At 34.1% G+C, this 22,097-nt stretch overlaps 1 protein-coding gene across 3 annotated transcripts in view; it reads left to right on the forward strand.

Annotated features, from left to right (window-relative positions):
- Nucleotides 1-212: 212 nt before the first annotated feature.
- LOC145667935 (venom allergen 5-like) overlaps nucleotides 213-22,097 on the forward strand; it is a 79,883-nt gene continuing 57,998 nt past the window's right edge. For all 3 annotated transcript variants that reach the window (XM_081735364.1, XM_081735360.1, XM_081735368.1), the window contains exon 1: nucleotides 213-300. In XM_081735364.1, the coding sequence (XP_081591490.1) occupies nucleotides 277-300 (24 nt within the window). In that variant the 5' untranslated portion in view covers nucleotides 213-276. The remainder of the gene's footprint in view (nucleotides 301-22,097) is intronic.

The following is a 22,097-nucleotide window of genomic DNA, read 5'->3' on the forward strand; positions in this document are numbered from 1 at the left end:
ACTGTGGAGGACAAGATATAGGGCCTTATGCAGAGTCGTTTTGATGTATGATTAGCATCATACTAAGGCCTGGCTACTGCAGGTAACATCTTAGTCGAACTTTTTAGTATTGCACTAATCACGCGTCAGAACGGCTCTGCATAAGGCCCAAAGAATTTAGGCAACAAGAACTATGTCTGCACCTGATAAAGTTATCTCCGAAAGAGAGGATAAAGATAAAGAAGCTCATAAGCTTTTCTAATTTCCTGTTATGAAATAATACGTTCGCAGTAAAGGATGCACATTCTTCCACATTTAATGGTAAAGTACTTATTTCCTTTTGCAATGTTCCTTGCTGCAACTTTCAATTGCGCTCGTAAAATAGCCTCAATGCGTAAAATGGCTTTTATTTTCGATTTCCCGAAAGTTACTATGTACCCAGTAAACTTAGAGAATTCCACATCAGGAGATTTATTGGAAAATAATATGAAGATTAATGTCGAAGAAGCTACAATGTTTCTTGAGGTTGAAATAATTGACAAATTAGATCTCCACGGGAATATCGTATGATTAACTAGTCCACTGAAAAAAAAAATGATATTTGAATTGTGATTTTCAAACGCTTGAATTTATTGGAGCTCATATGTTTATATATTTTAGACCAGAGGTGGTCAAGGTTTTTATGTTTGAGGGCTACTTTTCCTTTCAGAAATCACTGGCTGTCTACTTATCTATTTACTAGGCCAGTACAGGAAACCCATGCAACAATAACAGCAATCGATGCAGTCAATATGACATAGACCACCACTGGCTATCTCTCATGATTTGCTGTTTGACTAGTAGACCGCAACCCACTAAGGGCTATAGACTACCAGACGTTAGTACTTTATAGATAATAATTGTAATGTGTTTATAAAAACGGAAGGATTACAGTTTACAGGGAGTATAGTTCCTCTCTTTGTGACGAAACAAACAATAACGAATTGTATTAAACTTACATCCCATAAATAGATGTTTTCCACAAATCTCACTCAATCCCGAATCACTACTAAACCGTTTTCAGGACCGACATGGATTTCAAGTAAATCGTAGACTTTACGTTGGCGGTAGAAGTCTGCACGGGATGGAATTTTTAGCCCGGGCCCGGCCCGGCCCGTAAATTTACAATGTGAGGTTCGACCCGAGTCCAAAATATGTTTTAACATTTAGGCCAGAGCTTGTGTGATAATCAAATGAGCCCGAAATAAGACCGAATTACAGAAACTTAATAATTAACGCAAAATTGTATTTTTATTTATAGCAATTAGAGGTTTAATTTTGCAGTTGTACTTTAAAACTCCCCCAGAAAGAACGGTGCCATATATATCGTTGTACAGTATATTTACGAAGTTAGGCCCGAGAAATATGGCTGTATATTTAAAACTTAATGGCCCAAGCCCGGCCCGGGCCCGTGCAGACCCAGGGTGTCTATCGGTCATGAAAATCAAGAAAAAGTCACGAAATTTAGCTTTTGAGTCATGACTTTTTAACCTCTGCAAAAAGAATTATAGACTGGAAAATTTTGTTCTATAAAACGTCAAAATTCACCACCAAAAATGTCTATGGTCGGCTTTAGACGCTACCAAATCGCAAGCAAAGCACGCTTCTATCGTATGCATGAAAATTCGGCCCAATTCGCACCTAAATTCGCTCTTGAGAATGTTACTAAATGTTATGGTGTGGCAAAGAAAAGGTCACGAAAAAGTCACGAAATTTAATTTTACATTTTAGTAGACACCCTGAGACCTGTAGTTGGCGGCCTTAGTACCCCTTCTAATTGTCACAGGAACACAAACGATACCTCGTTGTAAAGCTTATGGAACACAGATTAAAAGGAGTTGTCTTTTGTTCCCCCCGTGCAAAACCCGTAGAAGAAGAAGATTAGAACACTCGATATACAGGGTGTAACATAAATGCATGGTCGAAAGTGACGAGGTGATTGTGGACATCCAAGTAAGTAGAAATATACTTTTAAACGTGGGTCCGATGCCGCTTCGTTTTCCAGATACAGAGTGTTCAAGTTTCGAGTCCCTCCAATGGCTCACTACAGGAAAGTGAATGGAAATATTCAATATTACAGGAATAATACAATCAAGTGGAATTATGCCTGTGCAAATAAATTTACACTAACATAGAGAATGAAACTAATCTACATTTGAGGTTATTATGTTGTCAGTGTTGCCAACCTGGTACAAAGTGTTATGTTTTCAAATAGCACTAGACACCCACACTTTAGCATATGGTTGCTGGCATCAAAACGTTCCTAAACATGAGGCACTGTCTTCCGAAGTTTATGCGTGGTACAAACGAACGCTGTGGTTTCCATCGAATACCTTTTTCAATTACTTATCTTTGGAAACATGCAATAGTTGTGATTTATGAACTGTTGTTTACTATTGTGAGCCGTTAATTGACTCCACAATTAGACGTCTTATCTTTTAAAAACAAAGAGAAATCTGTCTCTTGTTTAGGAACTTTTGATGTCAGCAATATGTTAACATGTGGATTTCTAGTTCTATTTGAAAACATAACACTTTGTACCAAGTTGGCAACACTGACGTAGTGACCTCAAATGTTGATTAGTTTGATTCTCTATGTTAGTGTAAATGTATTTGCACAGGTATAATTCCACTTGATTGCATTATTCCTATAATATTAAACATTTCCATTCACTTTCCCATAGTGAGTCATTGGAGGGACACGACATTTGAACACCCTGTATCTCGGAAAGGAAGCAGCATCGGACCCATGTTTATAGGAACATTTCTACTTACTTGGATGTCCACAATCACCTCGTCACTTTCGACCATGCATTTATGTCTTTCTTTCATTCATTTCTCATAATCACCGTCTCCTTTAGCCTAACCGGCATAACCGTGGGACGTAAAACTCACAGATTTCAAATATATTACTATTTTATAATATTGTGTTATTGTTGTTGTAGCTAAACACTCTTTAAATACGATACAGGAATCCATGAATTAAATGATGCAGGGTACCCGCGGCAACGAACAAGCACACGTTTACCTTTCATCTCAAATATCATCTATTTCAAAAACACTGGGGAACGGTATCTGTTGTAATTCCTCTTCGTAAAATGTACCGTCAATCGCTTCACCATTTAAATTCTCCAAAACATAAACCATTTTTATCCTTATATTGGACGTGTTTTATTTTAAATGTTTCCGGGGTTCAATTTTCTTTGTAGCCTTTTTCAAAATGACGTTTTGCTTTAGTAATGCGCACAGTATCATCTTTTTATATTTTGCAGCTTCAACAACACTAGTATGCGGCGATATTAATTTATTCCACATTTGTTGAAAGGTATCCTGGTTTACACTGGCTGGTGGAAATTGATGTGCTCTATATGGACGAGAATTATATGCCTGAACCAACTTGGGCAACGTGTCTATGTAAATGTACGTCTTCTTCGAAGTAAAATATTTCCACATTTGCTGCTTAAGAGAGCGATTTAAGCGTTCCCTATACTTGCCTTAATATCGGTGTTTTTGTTGTGAAAAACTGAATATTTTGCTTTTTCAAATAAATCTGGAATGGTTTGTTAACAAACTCTGTTCCTTTATCTGTTTGTAGACGTAGCGGTTTACGCCGGGTAGATGCAAATATTTTCTTAAATGCATTTATAACATCGGTACTACTTTTGGTACGCACAGACAGTGTCCATGCATACCGGCTAAATATATCTATTACTGTTAAAATATACCTGTACCCATGATTATATTTTTGTAGACTGCATATTGTTTAAATCAGCTTGCCACTGATCATCTATATTAAACACTAGATAGGAATTACGTGGAAATTGTTTTCGTGCAGGCTTGTGCAGTGTATATGTCGTTTGTTCTTTTAACCATTGTTCCACACGGTGGAACGGTATTGATTTCTTTACGGCTGTCAATAATGCCAATGTAGTTGAAAATGAAGCGGGATGTCAGTGAGAGGTTATAATAAATGGCAGCTAGCTTCTTCATATTTTATAGTCATGCCATTTACGTTTACGTGGCGACTCCTCCTTTTCTTCGTCTTCTTCCCCAGTTGTTAGCTTACGAATATACGATATACGATGAGGGCTAGCTATATAATTTAAGGGGATATTAGATTTTGCTAATAATATAGCAAAGGGATCCCAGCCGACTGTTAGAATTTTTTTCTTCCGACATCTAACAAAATCCGATATTAAATCTACTATATTAGCACCTGGAATTAATTTGTTATAAATATTAACATTACCATTATCATCCCATTGAATGTTGGGATTCTGTTTTAATTTACGTAATATAGGTCTTGCTTTACGTAAGCGAAATTCGGAAAGTGTAAATAGTATTTCCTCATCCTCTCCCTCCTCTCTTTTAACCGTATCATCATTAGCTGATGCTGTAGGTTTCTATACGAGGGGTAAATATTTTGGAAGTACCTCTTTATAACGTACCCATTTCTCTTCAACACTCACACTCTCATTATTTAAATATTTTTCATTTCGTCGTCTAGATTAGATATTGTCTGATAGTGATGCAATTTTTCTGGTGAAATTAAAACTTATTTTGCATGCTGCATATTTATTTAATTAAAGTAGACAGTAAACCTCGTACGATAGAAGCAAGCAATGCAGTGAGAAAATCAACTTTTTGTACAATAATTCTTTTTTTCTTTTCTTTTAAGGATGGACCCTTTTTCACTAAATACCTAAGATCCTTTTTATACTTTCTTAATCTATTTTCCTCTTTTTTATTTAATGGAACGTTTCCTTGCAATACATTATATGAACATTCGCAAATGGAGCGAATTAAATCGGGATCTCCATTCTATAATATCGCTTTACGTACTTTAGGTTTAGCCCTAGCTAAAAGCTTCAGTAAATGAGCACTTTCTTTACTAATGTTTTTTACGGCCTATTATAGTAAAATCGGTTATGAAAATATATACACTATTGAGAATATTGTTTTAATTGTACATAAACATAATTGTAAGAATCTGTGAAGAAAATATTTTTTCGAACACGACGTTTATCGGGGTATTCTGTTTTGCCGAAAAGTAAGTAACCATGAGGATCTCGAGTTGCGTCTTGTTGGCTTTCTGCAGAAATTTTGTGTTACTTGCAAATATATTTTGACAGTAATAGATATATTTAGCCGGTATGCATGGACACTGTCTGTGCGTACCAAAACTAGTACCGATGTTATAAATGCATTTAAGAAAATATTTGCATCTACCCGGCGTAAACCGCTACGTCTACAAACAGAGGAACATAGTTTGTTAACAAACCATTCCAGATTTATTTGAAAAAGCAAAATATTCAGTTTTTCACAACAAAACCACCGATATTAAGGCAAGTATAGTGGAACGCTTTAATCGCTCTCTTAAGCAGCGAATGTGGAAATATTTTACTTCGAAGAAGACGTACATTTACATAGACACGTTGCCCAAGTTGGTTCAGGCATATAATTCTCGTCCATATAGAGCGCATCAATTTCCACCAGCCAGTGTAAACCAGGATACCTTTCAACAAATGTGGAATAAATTAATATCGCCGCATACTAGTGTTGTTAAAGCTGCAAAATATAAAAAGGTGATACTGTGCGCATTACTAAAGCAAAACGTCATTTTGAAAAAGGCTACAAAGAAAATTGGACCCCGGAAATATTTAAAATAAAACACGTCCAATATAAGGAGAAATATGGTTTATGTTTTGGAGAATTTAAATGGTGAAGCGATTGACGGTACATTTTACGAAGAGGAATTAAAACAGGTATCGTTCCCCAGTGTTTTTGAAATAGATGAGATTTTAGAGATGAAGGGTAAACATGTGCTTGTTCGTTCCCGCGGGTACCCTGCATCATTTAATTCATGGATTCCTGTATCGTATTTAAAGAGTGTTTAGCAACAACAACAATAATATAATATTATAAAATAGTAATATATTTGAGTATATAGCGAAATGAATGACCCTTATTTTTAATATTGTTCTCATCAAGCTGGTAGTGGTTATAATGTATATCGTGGTGCGCCATTCCAAGAAGGGTATGGTATTGGTAGTTTTCTAGGTAGTTTATTTCGTGGTGTATTTCCATTAATAAAACAAGGTGCAAAAACTGTTTGTAAAGAACTGTTACGTACTAGTATTAATGTAGCCGGACATGTACTGGCTGATAATAGACCTATTGATGAGGCTTTACAATCACAGTGGGAAGAAGCAAAAAGTAGTTTAAAAACCAAAGCTCAAAATAGATTAAATAAGGTATTAGAATGATGAGGTAAGAGAAAAATTAAGTTTGCTCCGACAGGTTGTAAGAGCAGGAGGAGGAAAAAAGAAAATATATTTTTAATTAAAATATGGAGCAATGTAGTTTTTTCCCTCACTCTTCCCAGTAACAATTCTATGGAATATTTTGCACAAAATACTTTATCATGTTATACGACCAAATTATATCATCCTCTTGTGCTAGAGAAAGGTGTGTGGGAAACAGCAGTTGTTGTAGTACATTATATAGCTTCATTTCAAAATGTTTCCAAATATACTAATAACATTTTTTATCGTTTAACGGATAAAGAAAACGCAAATAAATATAATTTTGTCAGGTCACTATTATCAGGTTGACGATATTCTTTCGCCAATTAATCATAATTAATCGATATATTGAACTTAGATCTGTTCTCTGGACTTCCAGATCTGTTCTCTGGAATAGTGCTGAACGTATTATTATTGGTTTTATTATTAATGTTGATTTTAACGGTACTAATACGACAAATCCTTTTAATTTTAAGCATTTCAGTATGAACTTCTTTACATTGTATGTTGACGGGAAGCCTGTTCCATCCAAACCGTTACTGCCATATTTTGATTATAACCTATGTGTGCAAGCATATTCTACGTTATTTACAGAGTCTGGTATTTATTATTCTAATCAAGGTATTGATATTTCGCTTGCCGAATATTCTAATGGTTATACTTTAGTGGTAATTGATTTAACTCCTGATTCTAGTGCTAGTGTGGTATTTCATACTAGACCACAACGTCAAGGAAGTGTACGTTTAGAGGTTCATTTTAACAAAGCACTGACATCTCCTGTAACAGCAATCATTTACGGCTAGTTCTCTTCAGAACTAGAAATTGATTTCGAAAGAAAAATATATATTGATTAACATGTTAAATACACTTCAACTTTATGAGACATTACAACAAAATCTGTCTAACGATCATTTTATGCACATCCTACCAGCTGTACCCGCTATTAGTGATAATTCCAAAGGTGTCTGATTGTTAGAACTTTTGCTATACATTAAATTACACACGCTGGCAATGCTTATAGAGTCTAGAAATGGATTGACTCCCGATATAAGCTCAAATTCATTCATAAATTTTATGCACACATTGCGCAGCACGTTCACATCTTTTACACAGTATTTAATTAATTGTTATTTTAAAATAAAACCCGTATCCTCAAGTCATGCCTTTTCTTCATTATACCACTTGTCAAACCCCTGTTTCTGTTTGCTTTTTGTCCACATCATAATACTCAAGGCCGGGTAAAGCAGCACGATACTCTTGATTGTCCTTCATGTTAAATAAATTTGGGAAATGGCCCTTCGAAACCGGCAAATCGAACGCATCCCTCAGTTTTGCCAAATGCATTGGTAGAAAATTTAGGCTACCAATAAATTTTGAATATAAATATTCCATGGCTAAAATTTTACACCCACGCATAATTATTCGAGGAGTCAACTCTCTCTCAAATATCATTGTGCGTAAAACAAAATGAGCGTCATAGCCCTTTATGTTATGAGCTATAGCTACTACTTTGTTAATAGAAGAACGCCAAATAATCTAGAAATTATACAATACATTTTTCTCCATAAAATACATGTTTCCTAATACCGCATGCACCACATCGTTCACACGTATTATTTTGACAATTGTAGCATATCTGCTGGCTTACTAACAGATTGGACTCATGCTCTAAAATACCACCAGCTATTTCCTTATCTTGCCGGCACTCAATGTCATAAAACGCTAATAACCATTTATGTGGAGTGCGTATTCTGCTCTGTTGAATATAACATACATGCTCTGATGGCATCATATTATCAGAACACTTCTCCACAGACATGCGGATCCCGCCCTTTTTTCACCACGTACGCTTTAAGACATTGAGCGTACACTTTCAAAATATCGCATAATGAAGATTTATGATTATTGTAGCATTGAGTTCGTGAAATCTATTACATTCCTAACAATATATTACACTTTCTGTAACGGTGCATGGTTGATTATTCCGGCACTTTTACACAAGGCTTTACACTTCCCCATATGCCTGTCTTTAATGTCAATTTTTTTATGACATTCTTCGCAATAGTAAGAGCATGAAAATGCTGCAGTTAGGTTAGTGATTACATTCTAATGGTTGTTGTTATATAGTAAATTAATATGATTATCCTGGCCCTCGAAAAATATCTTTTCCCTCGACAACCCGTCATACACAGTAATATTTTACGCTGTTAAATAAGCCTGAAATTTTTTAAATTTTCGTATTCCACCCCCGTTCTTTAAACTGACCCTAGCCTTTTCACACAATTCAGAGAACTTTTTAAACATAATTGTTGAGTATTGATGGCGATATCTATCTATCTCTTTTCTGTTATCTTTATTTTCAAGAAGACCTATAGCCACTACCAGGGCTTGGCACAAACAGTAATAATCGAGGTTTTCAATAACAACAATACCTCTGTTGTGTTTTACATACTGTGCCTGTGCTGTGCCATCAGTCGTAGCTCAGAATAACCTCTATAATACTCATTCAATGAATGCAACAAATTGAGGATGAAACTGATGCACAACACGGTACTTAACTGCACACCTGCACCCTCCTAAACTTCATGGTGAATACTCCCTGTTGATGTGTCCTCCGTGGTTTTTCTGGATCGAAAAACGATGAGTTTGGCGTTCAGTGAACTTGAATATCTCAAGCTAGGCGGAAAGGAACGCGAAAAGGCAAGAAGGAAACTAGTCGAGTTTATTGACAATTTTAAAAGTAACAATTAACAAATACATGCTTATTCAAGCTGTCTGGCAATGTACAATTTTAAAGTTTTTGTTCCGTTGAATTTTAACGAGTTCATGATTCTGTCGTGGATAAATGTAGTTTAACAAAATATTTGAATTTGGCGAATTAAGAGTTTACAGTCATCCCACAGTCACATCACTGTTACTTCTCAGTTACTTCACAATATTCATTTATATTAGTGAAATTCTGTTTCACCTGTCCCATACCAAGAGGCAGTTCAACGTGGTGAAAATAGACATCGAAAGGGTCCTGATATAGAAATGATGTGTTTGATTGTATTGCCTTTTCTAAAGCAATCCGTACATTATCAGCATTCATATTATTACCAGGTCTAAAAGACAAATAAAATGATTTAACTGAATTGTTTTGGTCAATAAACGTAAGCCCTACATGATGATGAGGGAGCACACCTCTCATTACATACTTTACCAAATCACGTATCCCATTTTCTAGCCAGCCAAGGGAGTTTTCTCCCTCTGGGGGAGGAGTTAATTCGACCGTCATTAAATTACCATTATCTTCAAATTGCTTATAATGACATGATTCATATACTATACTAAATCTCCATTTTTGTAAAAACGTTATTATCGTTAATGTTTGCTGTTTTACAATAATTGGGTCTCTTCTCACTATAAAGTACCAAGTATTGTTTTTTTGTAATAATCGTTATGTTTGGTGTTTTACAAGAATTGGGTCTCTTCCCAGTATAAAATACCAAGAAGTCTTTTTTGTAATGGTTTATTATCGTTAATGTTTGTTGTTTTACTATAATTAGGACTCTTCCCACTATAGAACACCAAGAAGTCTTTTTTTTGTAATAGTGTATTATCGTTAATGTTTGTTGTTTGTAATAGTGTATTATCGTTAATGTTTACTATAATTGGGTCTTTTCCCACTATAGAACACCAAGTAGTGTTTTTTCTAATAACATTATTCTTAACGCTCACTGTTTTCACGCTATGTTGAAAACAATATTTATAGCATTTCTACTGAATCGAAACCGCTCTGTTCCTTAATTTTTTGTAAATGGATTTTGTAACTATACTATAATAAAATATCATTTTTGTAACAACTTATGATAATAATTAAGTATTGTAAATTTTTGCTAAACTCCTCTCGGAGAAACGCTATCTCTTATATCTGGGAGATGGTTGCCTGGGGGCCAGGTTGCAACTATGGCTCTGAAACCCGCTGTCATGGCACGGCTTTGGAGCTCTTCATCTCCCAATTGAGAGATAGAGTTTTTTGTTCAACAATCTATGGAGAAGTATAACCCGGCCGAGGTTATAAATTATTACGACTCCGAGCATGGTTTGAACCTACGTTATCGGTGGAACTTCTGTTCTTTAGATTGCTGCCTTTACCAATTGAGCTACAATTTTTAAGACGAAAGATCTCTGAATAAAAATATATTTAAGAAGTAGAGTAATGCCATCTATTAGCAGAATCATCAATCATTCTTTTCTGGCTGTTTTTACTGCCATCTGTTAGTCTAATTTATAATTACATGCACTGCTGGCAGAGCGGGCAATCTCCGAATGAAAAAAAATATTTAATAAGTGCAGTAGTGAAGCAATGCCATTTATTAGAATTATCATTCTTTTCTGCCTGTATTTTACTGTCATCTGTTGGTCTGATTTATAATTACATGCGCTGTTGGCAGAGCGAAAGATCTCCAAATGAAAAAAAAATAATAAGTGGAGCAATGAAGCAATGCCATCTATTAGCAGAATAACCAATCATTCTTTTCTGCCTGTATTTTCTGCCATCTGTTGTTTGATTTATAATTACATGCGCTGTTGGCAGAGTGAAAGATCTTCAAATAAAAAATGTTTAATAAGTGGAGCAATGAAGCAATGCTATCTATTAGCAGAATTATCAATCATTCTTTTTTGAATGTATTTTACTTCCATCTTGTAACGGTTAGAGATCTAAATCTCTATTCCGTAGTTAAAAAAGGAAGGTCTCTCGAGAGTCCGGATAATTTGGTTTAGTTTCCTACCCTGTAGTGCTTTCAGCTACTGTCGAGAAGAAGCTTAGTATCGTTCTCCGTATGCTTGATGGTCAGCGCCAACGGTCATTTTTGGAACTACTCGTTCTACGTTTGAAAGCTCGGGGTTGGGCTAAATATAATAGTTCGGAAGGGTAAGGTGCAACATCACCTAATAAGTGAAGTAAAAATCGGCGGAGAAAATGTCTTTACAATGTTTGAGAATTCCAAGTATAATTAATCGTGAAGTTATTACCAGAATAGTTATATAGAGGAAATCCTTATATGAAAGTTAGTATATATATATATATCTTCTTATCGTGAAGTGTGTTTGAGTAAGAAAAAGGATTTCGACGTAAGTTTCATTACTCTTGACCATTTTGATTGTGATCAACATGTGATAATCGGTCATTTAAGGTGGTGTATTTCGTTGTTGAATTTTGGAAGATCTCCTATTATTCAATTTATACAGTAAATTGGTAAGTTCTTTATATATATATATATATATTTCTTATGTAATGTTAATATTTTTGTGTCTATTTTGAAGTTTGTTATAATTCAATTTCTATCAGTTGTATCGAAAACTCACTTGCTTAGATTTTGTATTCAACTCTATTGGACCATACATAAATCATACAGTAAGAATTACCTTCTTTTCTTATTACATAATTAATTACTATTTAAACCTTAGTTAACGCATTTGTATTTGGCATTTTAACTTTAGATGAGAAATTATTTACTTTTCGATATGATATAGAATTCACGTCATTTTTGAAATAATAACATTGAAAATAATTCCCCCGATTTAGTAGAGCTAGATTCCCATTCTGAACAATTATCCTGAATTAAAGGAACTAAAGCTAATATTCTATTCTGTGCAACTGCACTTTTGTTTAGATTTTTTATTTATTTTCTAATGTGCGTTACACAGTTAAATTCCGAACTATTATCTTCCTTACAAGCACGAAAGTTTTGGATAGACCTTGTAGAAGTGCTATAAGAGTAGTTTTTCTCAAATGTATTTAAGAGAACGATCGTAAGGATAAATGATATTAGCAATCAGTGTCCTTGTTAAGATAGAACAGTCAGAAGGTCAGTTAGCTGGTGTTTCTATTTGTATATGTACATACAAGAGATATATTTTAAATTACGTAAACTTCAAGTTAAGAATTTAGTGTCTAAGCAAGTGAAGAATACAAAAAGTTGCGTTCTACATCTTAGTTTTGTTGTTGTCAAGTACGCATCGAATCCAAAAGTTGTGCCTTATTAATTGTAATCCTTCTGATAACAGGAATACAAATAAATAAATAAATATATAAAATAAAATGTACAGGAGTACTTCCAGTAATAGTCGTCCTGAAGGATTGTGGTTAAACGGGTTTTCCAATGGTGACCATGGCCTCTTTATTAGAAGTCATAGACCACGGACAGAAAGTAACAATTCGAGTGAATTGTCAACTCCCGATCCTTTCTTGCATACCAATAGCGATTCTTGGTTAGTTACATCTGGTAGCTATTCTTCATCGCTTGGTGACAGACAAGCATTAACTAACGTGATGCAAAATGTAAACAATGACGATACGACTCGATCAGCCGTATCGTGTGTAAGTGCACATAATCCTTTCGTTATGGAGTAAAATTCATTGATAAGACAAGAACCAGTTTCTGTTCCGATTGAACCAGGTTTTCATAAGTATGTAGAAAAAGAAGGAAATAAAAACACAAATCCTTTTATTTCTCTTACCGCTAATCAGCCGACAGGATTGGAAAATAGTAGACTTATAAATATTGGAGTACCTTTTTCTACGAATATTGACAAGTTAACAGTAGATATAACTAGTAACAACTTCACAGATATATGTAGATCCATACCAGTATGTGACGGGAGTAACGACCTATTAATTTTTGAATTTTTGTTATCGGTGTATCGGATTGTCAAGCAAGGCATATATCCGATAGAGGCAATACTCATGGCATCTATTGGGAAAACTCATGGTGGTTTTCATACTGAATTGTTATGAGAAATAGGATTATCACATGATTGGATATACAGAGCAAATCTTATTTTTACAAATGTGGTCACACCCTTAGGCCAGAGACATATTTATGATAAATATATTTACTGTTTACAACAAACTAGAGAAAGTGTGTTAGAATACTGTAACGAACCTTGTGCCGAGGATTGCTTGACACCCACCTTAATTCTATTTAATACAAATAAGCAGTGATTAAGTTTAGCCAAACTATCATTTGACACGGTTCTGATATCTGGCATAATAAAAAAAAAATCCCCCAAGTAATGCAGGCTTCAAATCTCCCAAACGAAATGCAAGGTTATCAAGATTACAAATATTAAATATTATTTTAAATAAAAGAAAATATTCAATTGGCTTTTTATTACAAATAATCAAATATCAAGGAAATGAATACAAATTAACAACAACAATTTTAATTCTGTGAATGAGCTTCTTAATATGAAGAGTGAAAAAGTAATCTAATTGCAACTGAATAATAGGTGAAAGTTACTTGAAAAATAGTTAAATATACTTTGATAAAATGAATAATTCCAAACAAGAACAATTCTAACGCTATTAACAATTTCAAAAGTTAATAAAATTTAATCGGAATAGAAAGTGTCGAAACTTAGTCAAAAGCGACCGCGACTCGATCAAACAATTTTTAATACAATATAACGCGAAAACTATTAAACTATCAAAACAAGAAACAAGAAAAATTTAAGTCGACGTCGAAATCAATCTCTCAAATAGAAATATCAAAAGATTAATGGGACGCTAAATGCAATATTCCTTTAGATATCAAATTACGAATTATTTTCATACCAAGTTAAAAATCTAATAATTAATAGTCTAATAGCTACTTCTACTGTTAGCAGGAAAAAGTATTAGTCAAATTGTTAGTTAATTAATCAAACCAAGGTTATCTGGGGTTTAGGTTCTAGAAACTACAGCTAGGTTTGTACTTACCAATTTTCAAACTGCTCTAATCGGTCACTGGGATCGTCTGTCCTCAATCACCTCTACTCGATTCTACTGTTCCCAATTATGCAGTTAATAGAAGAAAACTTGGTAGGAAATCTGAAGATTTTAGAAAACGCCAAACCGAATTTAATAATAACTTCGTATTATTCCGACCCGTTAATTCAAACGAAGAAAAATTCAACTTCAAACTTTCTATTCCTCCGTCCTCCGTTAACATTCGACCAAATACAACAGTCAGGTACTTCCAGAAGAACAATCCAGATGGACATTCCAGATAGACATTCAGCGCAGCAACTAACCTGGCTCACGGCTTTCGCTCACGAGCGAGGCAGCTGTCTACGCGCAAACGATCAGACATTACGTCACGAGATTTAACCTTGAGTTTGTTGCAAACAAACTCGCTTCTACAACCTTCGCTCTTATTCTCATTACCTACAATTTTACTCTTTTTCTTTTTTTTTTTTTAAAAAAAGTAAACACAATAGATTCTCTTAATCGAGGAAAATACAAAAATAGGAGTAACTTATACAATCAGATATAATACATTTTTCTTTCTTTCTTTCATATTCTTGTCATAGTCCATATTTTCGTTTCACTTCCAGAGACCAGCATATACAGAGTGTTCCAAAAATACAGGCAGCTCCAACTCAATGTAGCTGAGCATGCTACATTTCTCCCCCTCCAAAAAAAAAATCTGAGAAGGATTTTTTTGTATGGCTACCAGGAATCATCCACCATAATGTCTCAGCTGAAAAACTCACAAAAAAATTTCATAACAAAAATAGACATTAATATAATGAAACACTCTCCTTTAATTACATTTGAAACAATTCACAAATCACAATTTAAATTTCACTCCAAATAAAAACCATTCTCAAAGTTACTAGAAATTTCAAATTATTTTTTAATTATTTAATATCGCAAATTTTAAAAGTTTTCTTTCCAAAATATTTAACTTTAAATGTCTCAGTAAATTTAAAAAAAATCATTAAGATCATGATCTTTTTAACAATTTTAAAATTTTTAATTAACACATTAAAAATTTATATACAATTTCATACAAAATATATCAAATTACAACAAATTAAAATATGATCTGATCAAAGACATCTTACTCCCTTTACATTTTAATCTTACCATTACTGTAATTCCTTTTTCCAGAAAGCGACGAGAAAAATCATCTGATTGAATTTTCAGAGATTGTAATTAAACATTTCTTCTAGGGAAAAACTTCTTAACATCCGACACATGAACTCGCTTATATGAGTCTCGAGAATCATCAGCATCAGATATCAATAATGTATTAGGGGTCAAAAACCTCCGAATAATAAAGGGTCCATCCCACTTAAAACTCAATGATTTTGCTACTTTATCAGCTAGAGAGGATTTAACATGAGACTTTACCAATACTTGGTCATTGACAGAAACTACAACTGGACCTCTAATTTTGGATAATAAAGATTTCCTCTTTAACCATGCCTTTTCCATATTCTCAAGAGCATTGTGCCATACGTCAGCATTCTTATGCTTGAACAATTCTTGATCGCAAATCTTCCATTTTAATTCTAATGGGGTGTTCAAGGGACGTCCAAAATATAATTCGTATGGAATCGATTTGAGACCAGAATGCTCGCATATATTTAGCGTATATTGTAACACAGGTACAAAATTAGACCACTGTTGTTGTTTTTCAGCACAATAAGCTCTTAATGACGCCTTCAAAATTTTTATGAATCTTTCCGCCAAGTTAGCCTCAGCATGGTATGGACTAATCCTAATATGTTCTATTCCTAGCCCAAATAGAAAGGATCTAAAATGGGCAGATATAAAAACTGATGCATTATCAGGAGACAAGGATTCCGGAATTCCCAGCCTACTAAAAACATCCATTAACCTGTTACAAATAACAGTAGAATTCAATGTTCTTAATTTTTCGAGAAAAACAAATCTCGAAGCATTATCCACCCCAATTAATATGAATTTAAAGGAATTAGAGGTCGGCAAAGGTCCTATTATATCGACCATTACATTCTGTCCAACTCTTGTTGAAAATTTTGATATTAATGGACCCATTTTCTTTTTGTTGTTTTCTTTGACTAATTGACAGGTTTTACAAGTTCTGACATAGTCCTTAACGTCATTTACTACCGAGTCCCACGTGTAGCGTCGCATTATTTTCTTTAAAGTACGAAAAGTCCCGGTATGACCACCTGTCAATTCGTGATCGTGAAAGAACTCGATCACTAATTTCTGCAAATTCTTCGGAATTACTATTTTAAAAGGAAGGTTTAAGGCTTTACTCTTTTTCATTAATATGCCATTATTTAAAACATAATTTCGAATGTTCTCACCATATTCCAACCTTTCTATAATATTTCTCAACTCAGGATCTTCTTTTTGTAACTCCGATAAGGGCTCTTTCACCATAGGCAATTGCCAAGAATTTGCCATTTTAAAATTCTTTTTCATTATAGCCATACCCACAGGTCCGTCCACTTGCACAAATTCAAATGGATCATACATCCGTGTCAGGAAATCTGCAACTACGTTATTTTGGGACCTAACATGTTGGATAGTAAATGAGAATTGACACAAAGTCTCGACTAAAGGACCATATTTTAACAATCTCTTAGAATTACCCAAAATCCAGGATAACGCCTTATTGTCGGTAAAGACCACAAACTCATTAATCAAATAGTGGCGAAACCTATAAATTGCTTTAACGAGACTGATGAACTCGATCTCATAAATGCTCCTGTGTCGGTCAGCTTCCGTCAACTTTTTACTAAAGTACGATACAGGAATAAGATTATTATTCTCATCCATTTGACTTAAACAAGCTCCAATCGCTTTTCCTCCCCCGTCAACATGGATGAAAAACTTCTTGGACAGATCAGGAGTCCTTAATATAACATTATCTAATAATTCCTGCTTTAATTTATTCAAAGTTTTCTGATGCTCGATGGTCCATTCGAATTTCCTTTTTGTTGATTTTAACTCGCTTAATGGACCCATCAACTCCTGAAGACCACTACGAAATCGAGCATAATAAGAAAACAATCCACAAATTTTTTGTACTCCGCGCCTATTTCTAGGTGGAGGGATTTTCTTAATAGCTTCAACCCTTGATGGATCAATTTCGATAGTATCCCCATCAGTTACAAATCCTAAGTATTTTATCTTTTTATAAAAGAAAGCACTCTTATCTGGGGAAACAGTAATTCCATATTTTCTCAATCTTTCGAGGACCATTTTCAAAACTTTTTTATGTGATTCTACATCAGATGTACATATTAAAATATCATCAAAATAAGTTTTTACGCCTAGATCCTTCAAATCACCAAGAATTTTATCAATTACCCTCGCTAAAATACAACTTCCAGTCTTTATACCGACTGGTACCCTCGTATACTGAAAGCTACCACGTGGGGTAACAATAGTGGTTATTTCGCGTGATCCCTTTTCCAGTTTCAACTGGAAATATGCTTTGGTAAGGTCTAGGCTCGTAAAGAATTTCTTACCCGCTAAACTCGTTAAACACTCTTCTAAATTAGGCGCAGGATACACGTCATCCTTAATCAAGGAATTCGCCTTACAGAAGTTACCTACAATGCGATGTGAACCATTCTTATTTCGTACTAAGAAGCAACTACTTCCGTAATCTGAATGATCTACTTCAGTCAAAATACCCTGAGACACAAGGTCATCGATACAATCATAAAAAATTTTTTCTTTGTTTTTAGGAATCGGAAATGGATGCTCCTTAAATGGTTTTTGTTCTTTTAAATAAAGTTTAGCTTCAAAGCCTTGACAACATCCTATTTTTTCCGTAATAACATCAGAAAATTCAGTACGAAGACCATCAATGAATTCTAAAATATCTTTATCTTTATATTGAAAATCCGAACCCGAATCTCTCAATATATCATTAGAAGTGTCTTTTGAAAACGACTCCGTTTGCAAATTATCCTCAGGATCTATTAATTGTTTTTTATTTTTTTTACTAATTCATAGAATTTATTAGACTGCTCTAAATCCATATCTGAAGCTGCCGAATCACTATCACAGAAGTTCATATGAACCGCTGCAACACAGTCTTCCTTTCCTCCCACACATCGTTCCACTGATTTCTGTCTAAGTTCAGAAGAGGTAGCATTATTATTCAAAACTCGTCGACTCTTCATTTTCCTCTTCTTTCTCTTCTTTTTCTTCTTCACATCAATCTCCATTTTATCACCATTTCCATTATTGGGTGCAGATCCAAACTTCTTATCCAACTCTCCTTGATGCAAAGATGTGGAAGGAAACGATCTCAAATTCGCATCTCCATCAGATTTTTTCCCCAAAAACTGAAGATAATCGGGTCTACGTTGGCTATTTCTCAAATCATGTGAAGAACCATTATTCTGAACTGATCCAGTTAAATTCACATAATTGGAATCTACAGAGTGTCCAATTAAAGTCTCTTTTTGTTCGGGTTGTTTCAATCCAAAAACACGATGAATTTCTTCAAGTTGTGCTAAACTAGGTGTTTCCAATAGTTGCCGCTCAATGGTTGATAATTCTATATCACATTGGACCCCAACATCCAATGATCTTCTGCCATGATGAACTGTCTGACTCCTTTCCAAATTCCCATATGATCTTGATTGGCCAACCGAGTACCCCGATCTAAGTCCGTTTCTTAGTGACGAATCATCTCGAAAAAACAACGAAATCGATTTCTTAGGTTTAAGTTCTTTCCAACCTACACTTCCACCTTGATGGTCAACACGATCAACTGACTTAAATCCTGAAGTCGAATTCTGAATGGATAATGTATCGTCTCTAAAATACAGGATAACTGATTTGCGATTATTACGCAAATTCAATCTTCCACGAACAAAGTCCACACTCGAAGAGGTACTTTTCAAAAATGGAGTTCCCAGAAGGCAATCGCACGGCAAATCATTCACTACTAGAAAACTAACTCGCTCGAACCAACCGGAAAAATTTAGAGTGAGCTTAATCTCCTTACTTGATTCATAAAATGATCCCAAAGGTGCACGAATTACAATCGGAGTGGTTTCCTCAAGATAATGCACGACCCCACAACGTTCAACTACCGATAACGTAAGTAAATTATAAGACGACCCGCTATCTAAACAAGCACGAATTAACTCATTATTAACGCGAACATTTACAAAGGTAGCTACTGTTCCGTCTAATTGCGAAGGTACAATATTCTGTTTTTCCGAACCCGCATTAGAATTCATTGATCGTCGCAAATTTTTTGAATTACTTTTACCAAAATCACATGATTCAATTTTTTGTCTATTTACATTCAATTCTTTAGAATGGTACTCTCTATCATTTTTCTTTACCAAAGCAATTGAAGTACCCGATGACTTATTTCCGATTCTTTTATTATATTCAACCTGATCTCGAAAGATTTTAGAAAACTCTAAAGAAATTCTTCTAAGTTCTTCTAAATTCCTAGGAATAGAAAGACCAAACATTTTAAATCTCACCGCGGGATTCATGCCATCAAGCATGATACGAATCAATTGTTCTTCATCACCATAACAATCCAAGATCAAAGCAGTATAATAAATATCATTAATATACTGATCAACAGATTCAGTTAACCTTTGCTTCCTAAATAACCTTTCTGATATTAACGCATGCTTAACTGAATTAGTGATAAATTTCTCAAAAATTAACTTCTTGAATCGCGGCCAAGAAATATTCAAATAAATAGCTCGCTGAATTTCATCCAGAAATTCTCCTTCACTTTTAGATAACAAGGTACTATAAATAGCATTCAAAGGAAAACTAGTACTTTCAATGATTTGCTCTAAGTTGACCAACAAATCAAAAATAATGTAACTATTTTTTCCATCAATCTTCCTAAAATTTTTAAATTTCTGATCCAACAATTCAGCAATTTTTTGAAAAATAAATTGATCGCAATAATTGCCAGAAAACAACATAGGAGGCGGTTTAGGATTTAATTCCCCTAAATGCTCTTTTCTTTTTGAACTACCCTCACACATCTGTTGATTACTTTTATTTATTAATATAGGATTTCCTCTACTATACAGATTAACTGGAGTAGAATTTTTTATTGCTGAAACTCTCCTGTAATACTGTCCTAAACGTTGATATTTATCACATCCCTTACTCTGGCCCACAGGTTGAGAACTCTCAGATGGTAAGTTAAATCCTACCTGCCTATTAGCTATATTGCTAACACTCGAACAAACTTTTCCCAAAAGATTTAAATTACTATCACTTCCTAATGGGGCATTATCAAAATACTCATTTGAGGGGGCTTGTCCTACTTCTGGCTCATTCAAAAACAAATTTCCTCCAGAATGAAAACTATTTCTTTCAAAGGATCTATGGACAGTTGAAGGAGGTTGTGCTAAACAACTAAAGTTTCTACTAAAAGGATTCTCTAAACTGGAACTATTTGCCCTACCAAACAAATTCCGCTGACTTCTATCTCCTTCTACATTTTCACTCGGGCTATTCAGCATTTCTCTATTTTCTCTTGAATTAAAAAATAACAATGAATCTCTAAGCGGTGGCGTTAAACTCATTGTCGATCTATCAAAAATACTATCGTCAAATCCAGTTTGATCAATTGTATTCCAATCGAAACTCGAATCTACCTCGGACATGTTTATGCTAACGTACTCCTCCGACATTTTCATTCCATATAAATTACAAAGTATAACTAGCAAAATACAAAAAACAGCAAAATTATTAAACATATACTATTAACAAAGCAAACTACCACTAAATCTAAGCAAAATACGAGATACTACAGAAACTATCCCCAGGGTTCTAAATATACACAATTCAATCGTATTTTGTTTCCTCGCTCTCTGGAATTTTTCACGCTTTAGCATATATAGCATTAATATACCAAAACAGTAGTAGTCGTTACCCTAATTTTAACAAACAATTTTTAAAAAAAATGAAAAAATTTAAATGCCTTACAAATTTCAGGGAAAGATGCCTCATCAAACAAGAGGTGAGTTGCTGCGCTGAACTTGTAACGAACCTTGTGCCGAGGATTGCTTGACACCCACCTTAATTCTATTTAATACAAATAAGCAGTGATTAAGTTTAGCCAAACTATCATTTGACACGGTTCTGATATCTGGCATAATAAAAAAAAAATCCCCCAAGTAATGCAGGCTTCAAATCTCTCAAACGAAATGCAAGGTTATCAAGATTACAAATATTAAATATTATTTTAAATAAAAGAAAATATTCAATTGGCTTTTTATTACAAATAATCAAATATCAAGGAAATGAATACAAATTAACAACAACAATTTTAATTCTGTGAATGAGCTTCTTAATATGAAGAGTGAAAAAGTAATCTAATTGCAACTGAATAATAGGTGAAAGTTACTTGAAAAATAGTTAAATATACTTTGATAAAATGAATAATTCCAAACAAGAACAATTCTAACGCTATTAACAATTTCAAAAGTTAATAAAATTTACTCGGAATAGAAAGTGTCGAAACTTAGTCAAAAGCGACCGCGACTCGATCAAACAATTTTTAATACAATATAACGCGAAAACTATTAAACTATCAAAACAAGAAACAAGAAAAATTTAAGTCGACGTCGAAATCAATCTCTCAAATAGAAATATCAAAAGATTAATGGGACGCTAAATGCAATATTCCTTTAGATATCAAATTACGAATTATTTTCATACCAAGTTAAAAATCTAATAATTAATAGTCTAATAGCTACTTCTACTGTTAGCAGGAAAAAGTATTAGTCAAATTGTTAGTTAATTAATCAAACCAAGGTTATCTGGGGTTTAGGTTCTAGAAACTACAGCTAGGTTTGTACTTACCAATTTTCAAACTGCTCTAATCGGTCACTGGGATCGTCTGTCCTCAATCACCTCTACTCGATTCTACTGTTCCCAATTATGCAGTTAATAGAAGAAAACTTGGTAGGAAATCTGAAGATTTTAGAAAACGCCAAACCGAATTTAATA

Source organism: Thermobia domestica, chromosome 1, assembly GCF_964235325.1.
Source record: "Thermobia domestica chromosome 1, izTheDome1.hap1.1, whole genome shotgun sequence".
Classification (NCBI taxonomy): Eukaryota; Metazoa; Arthropoda; class Insecta; order Zygentoma; family Lepismatidae; genus Thermobia; species Thermobia domestica.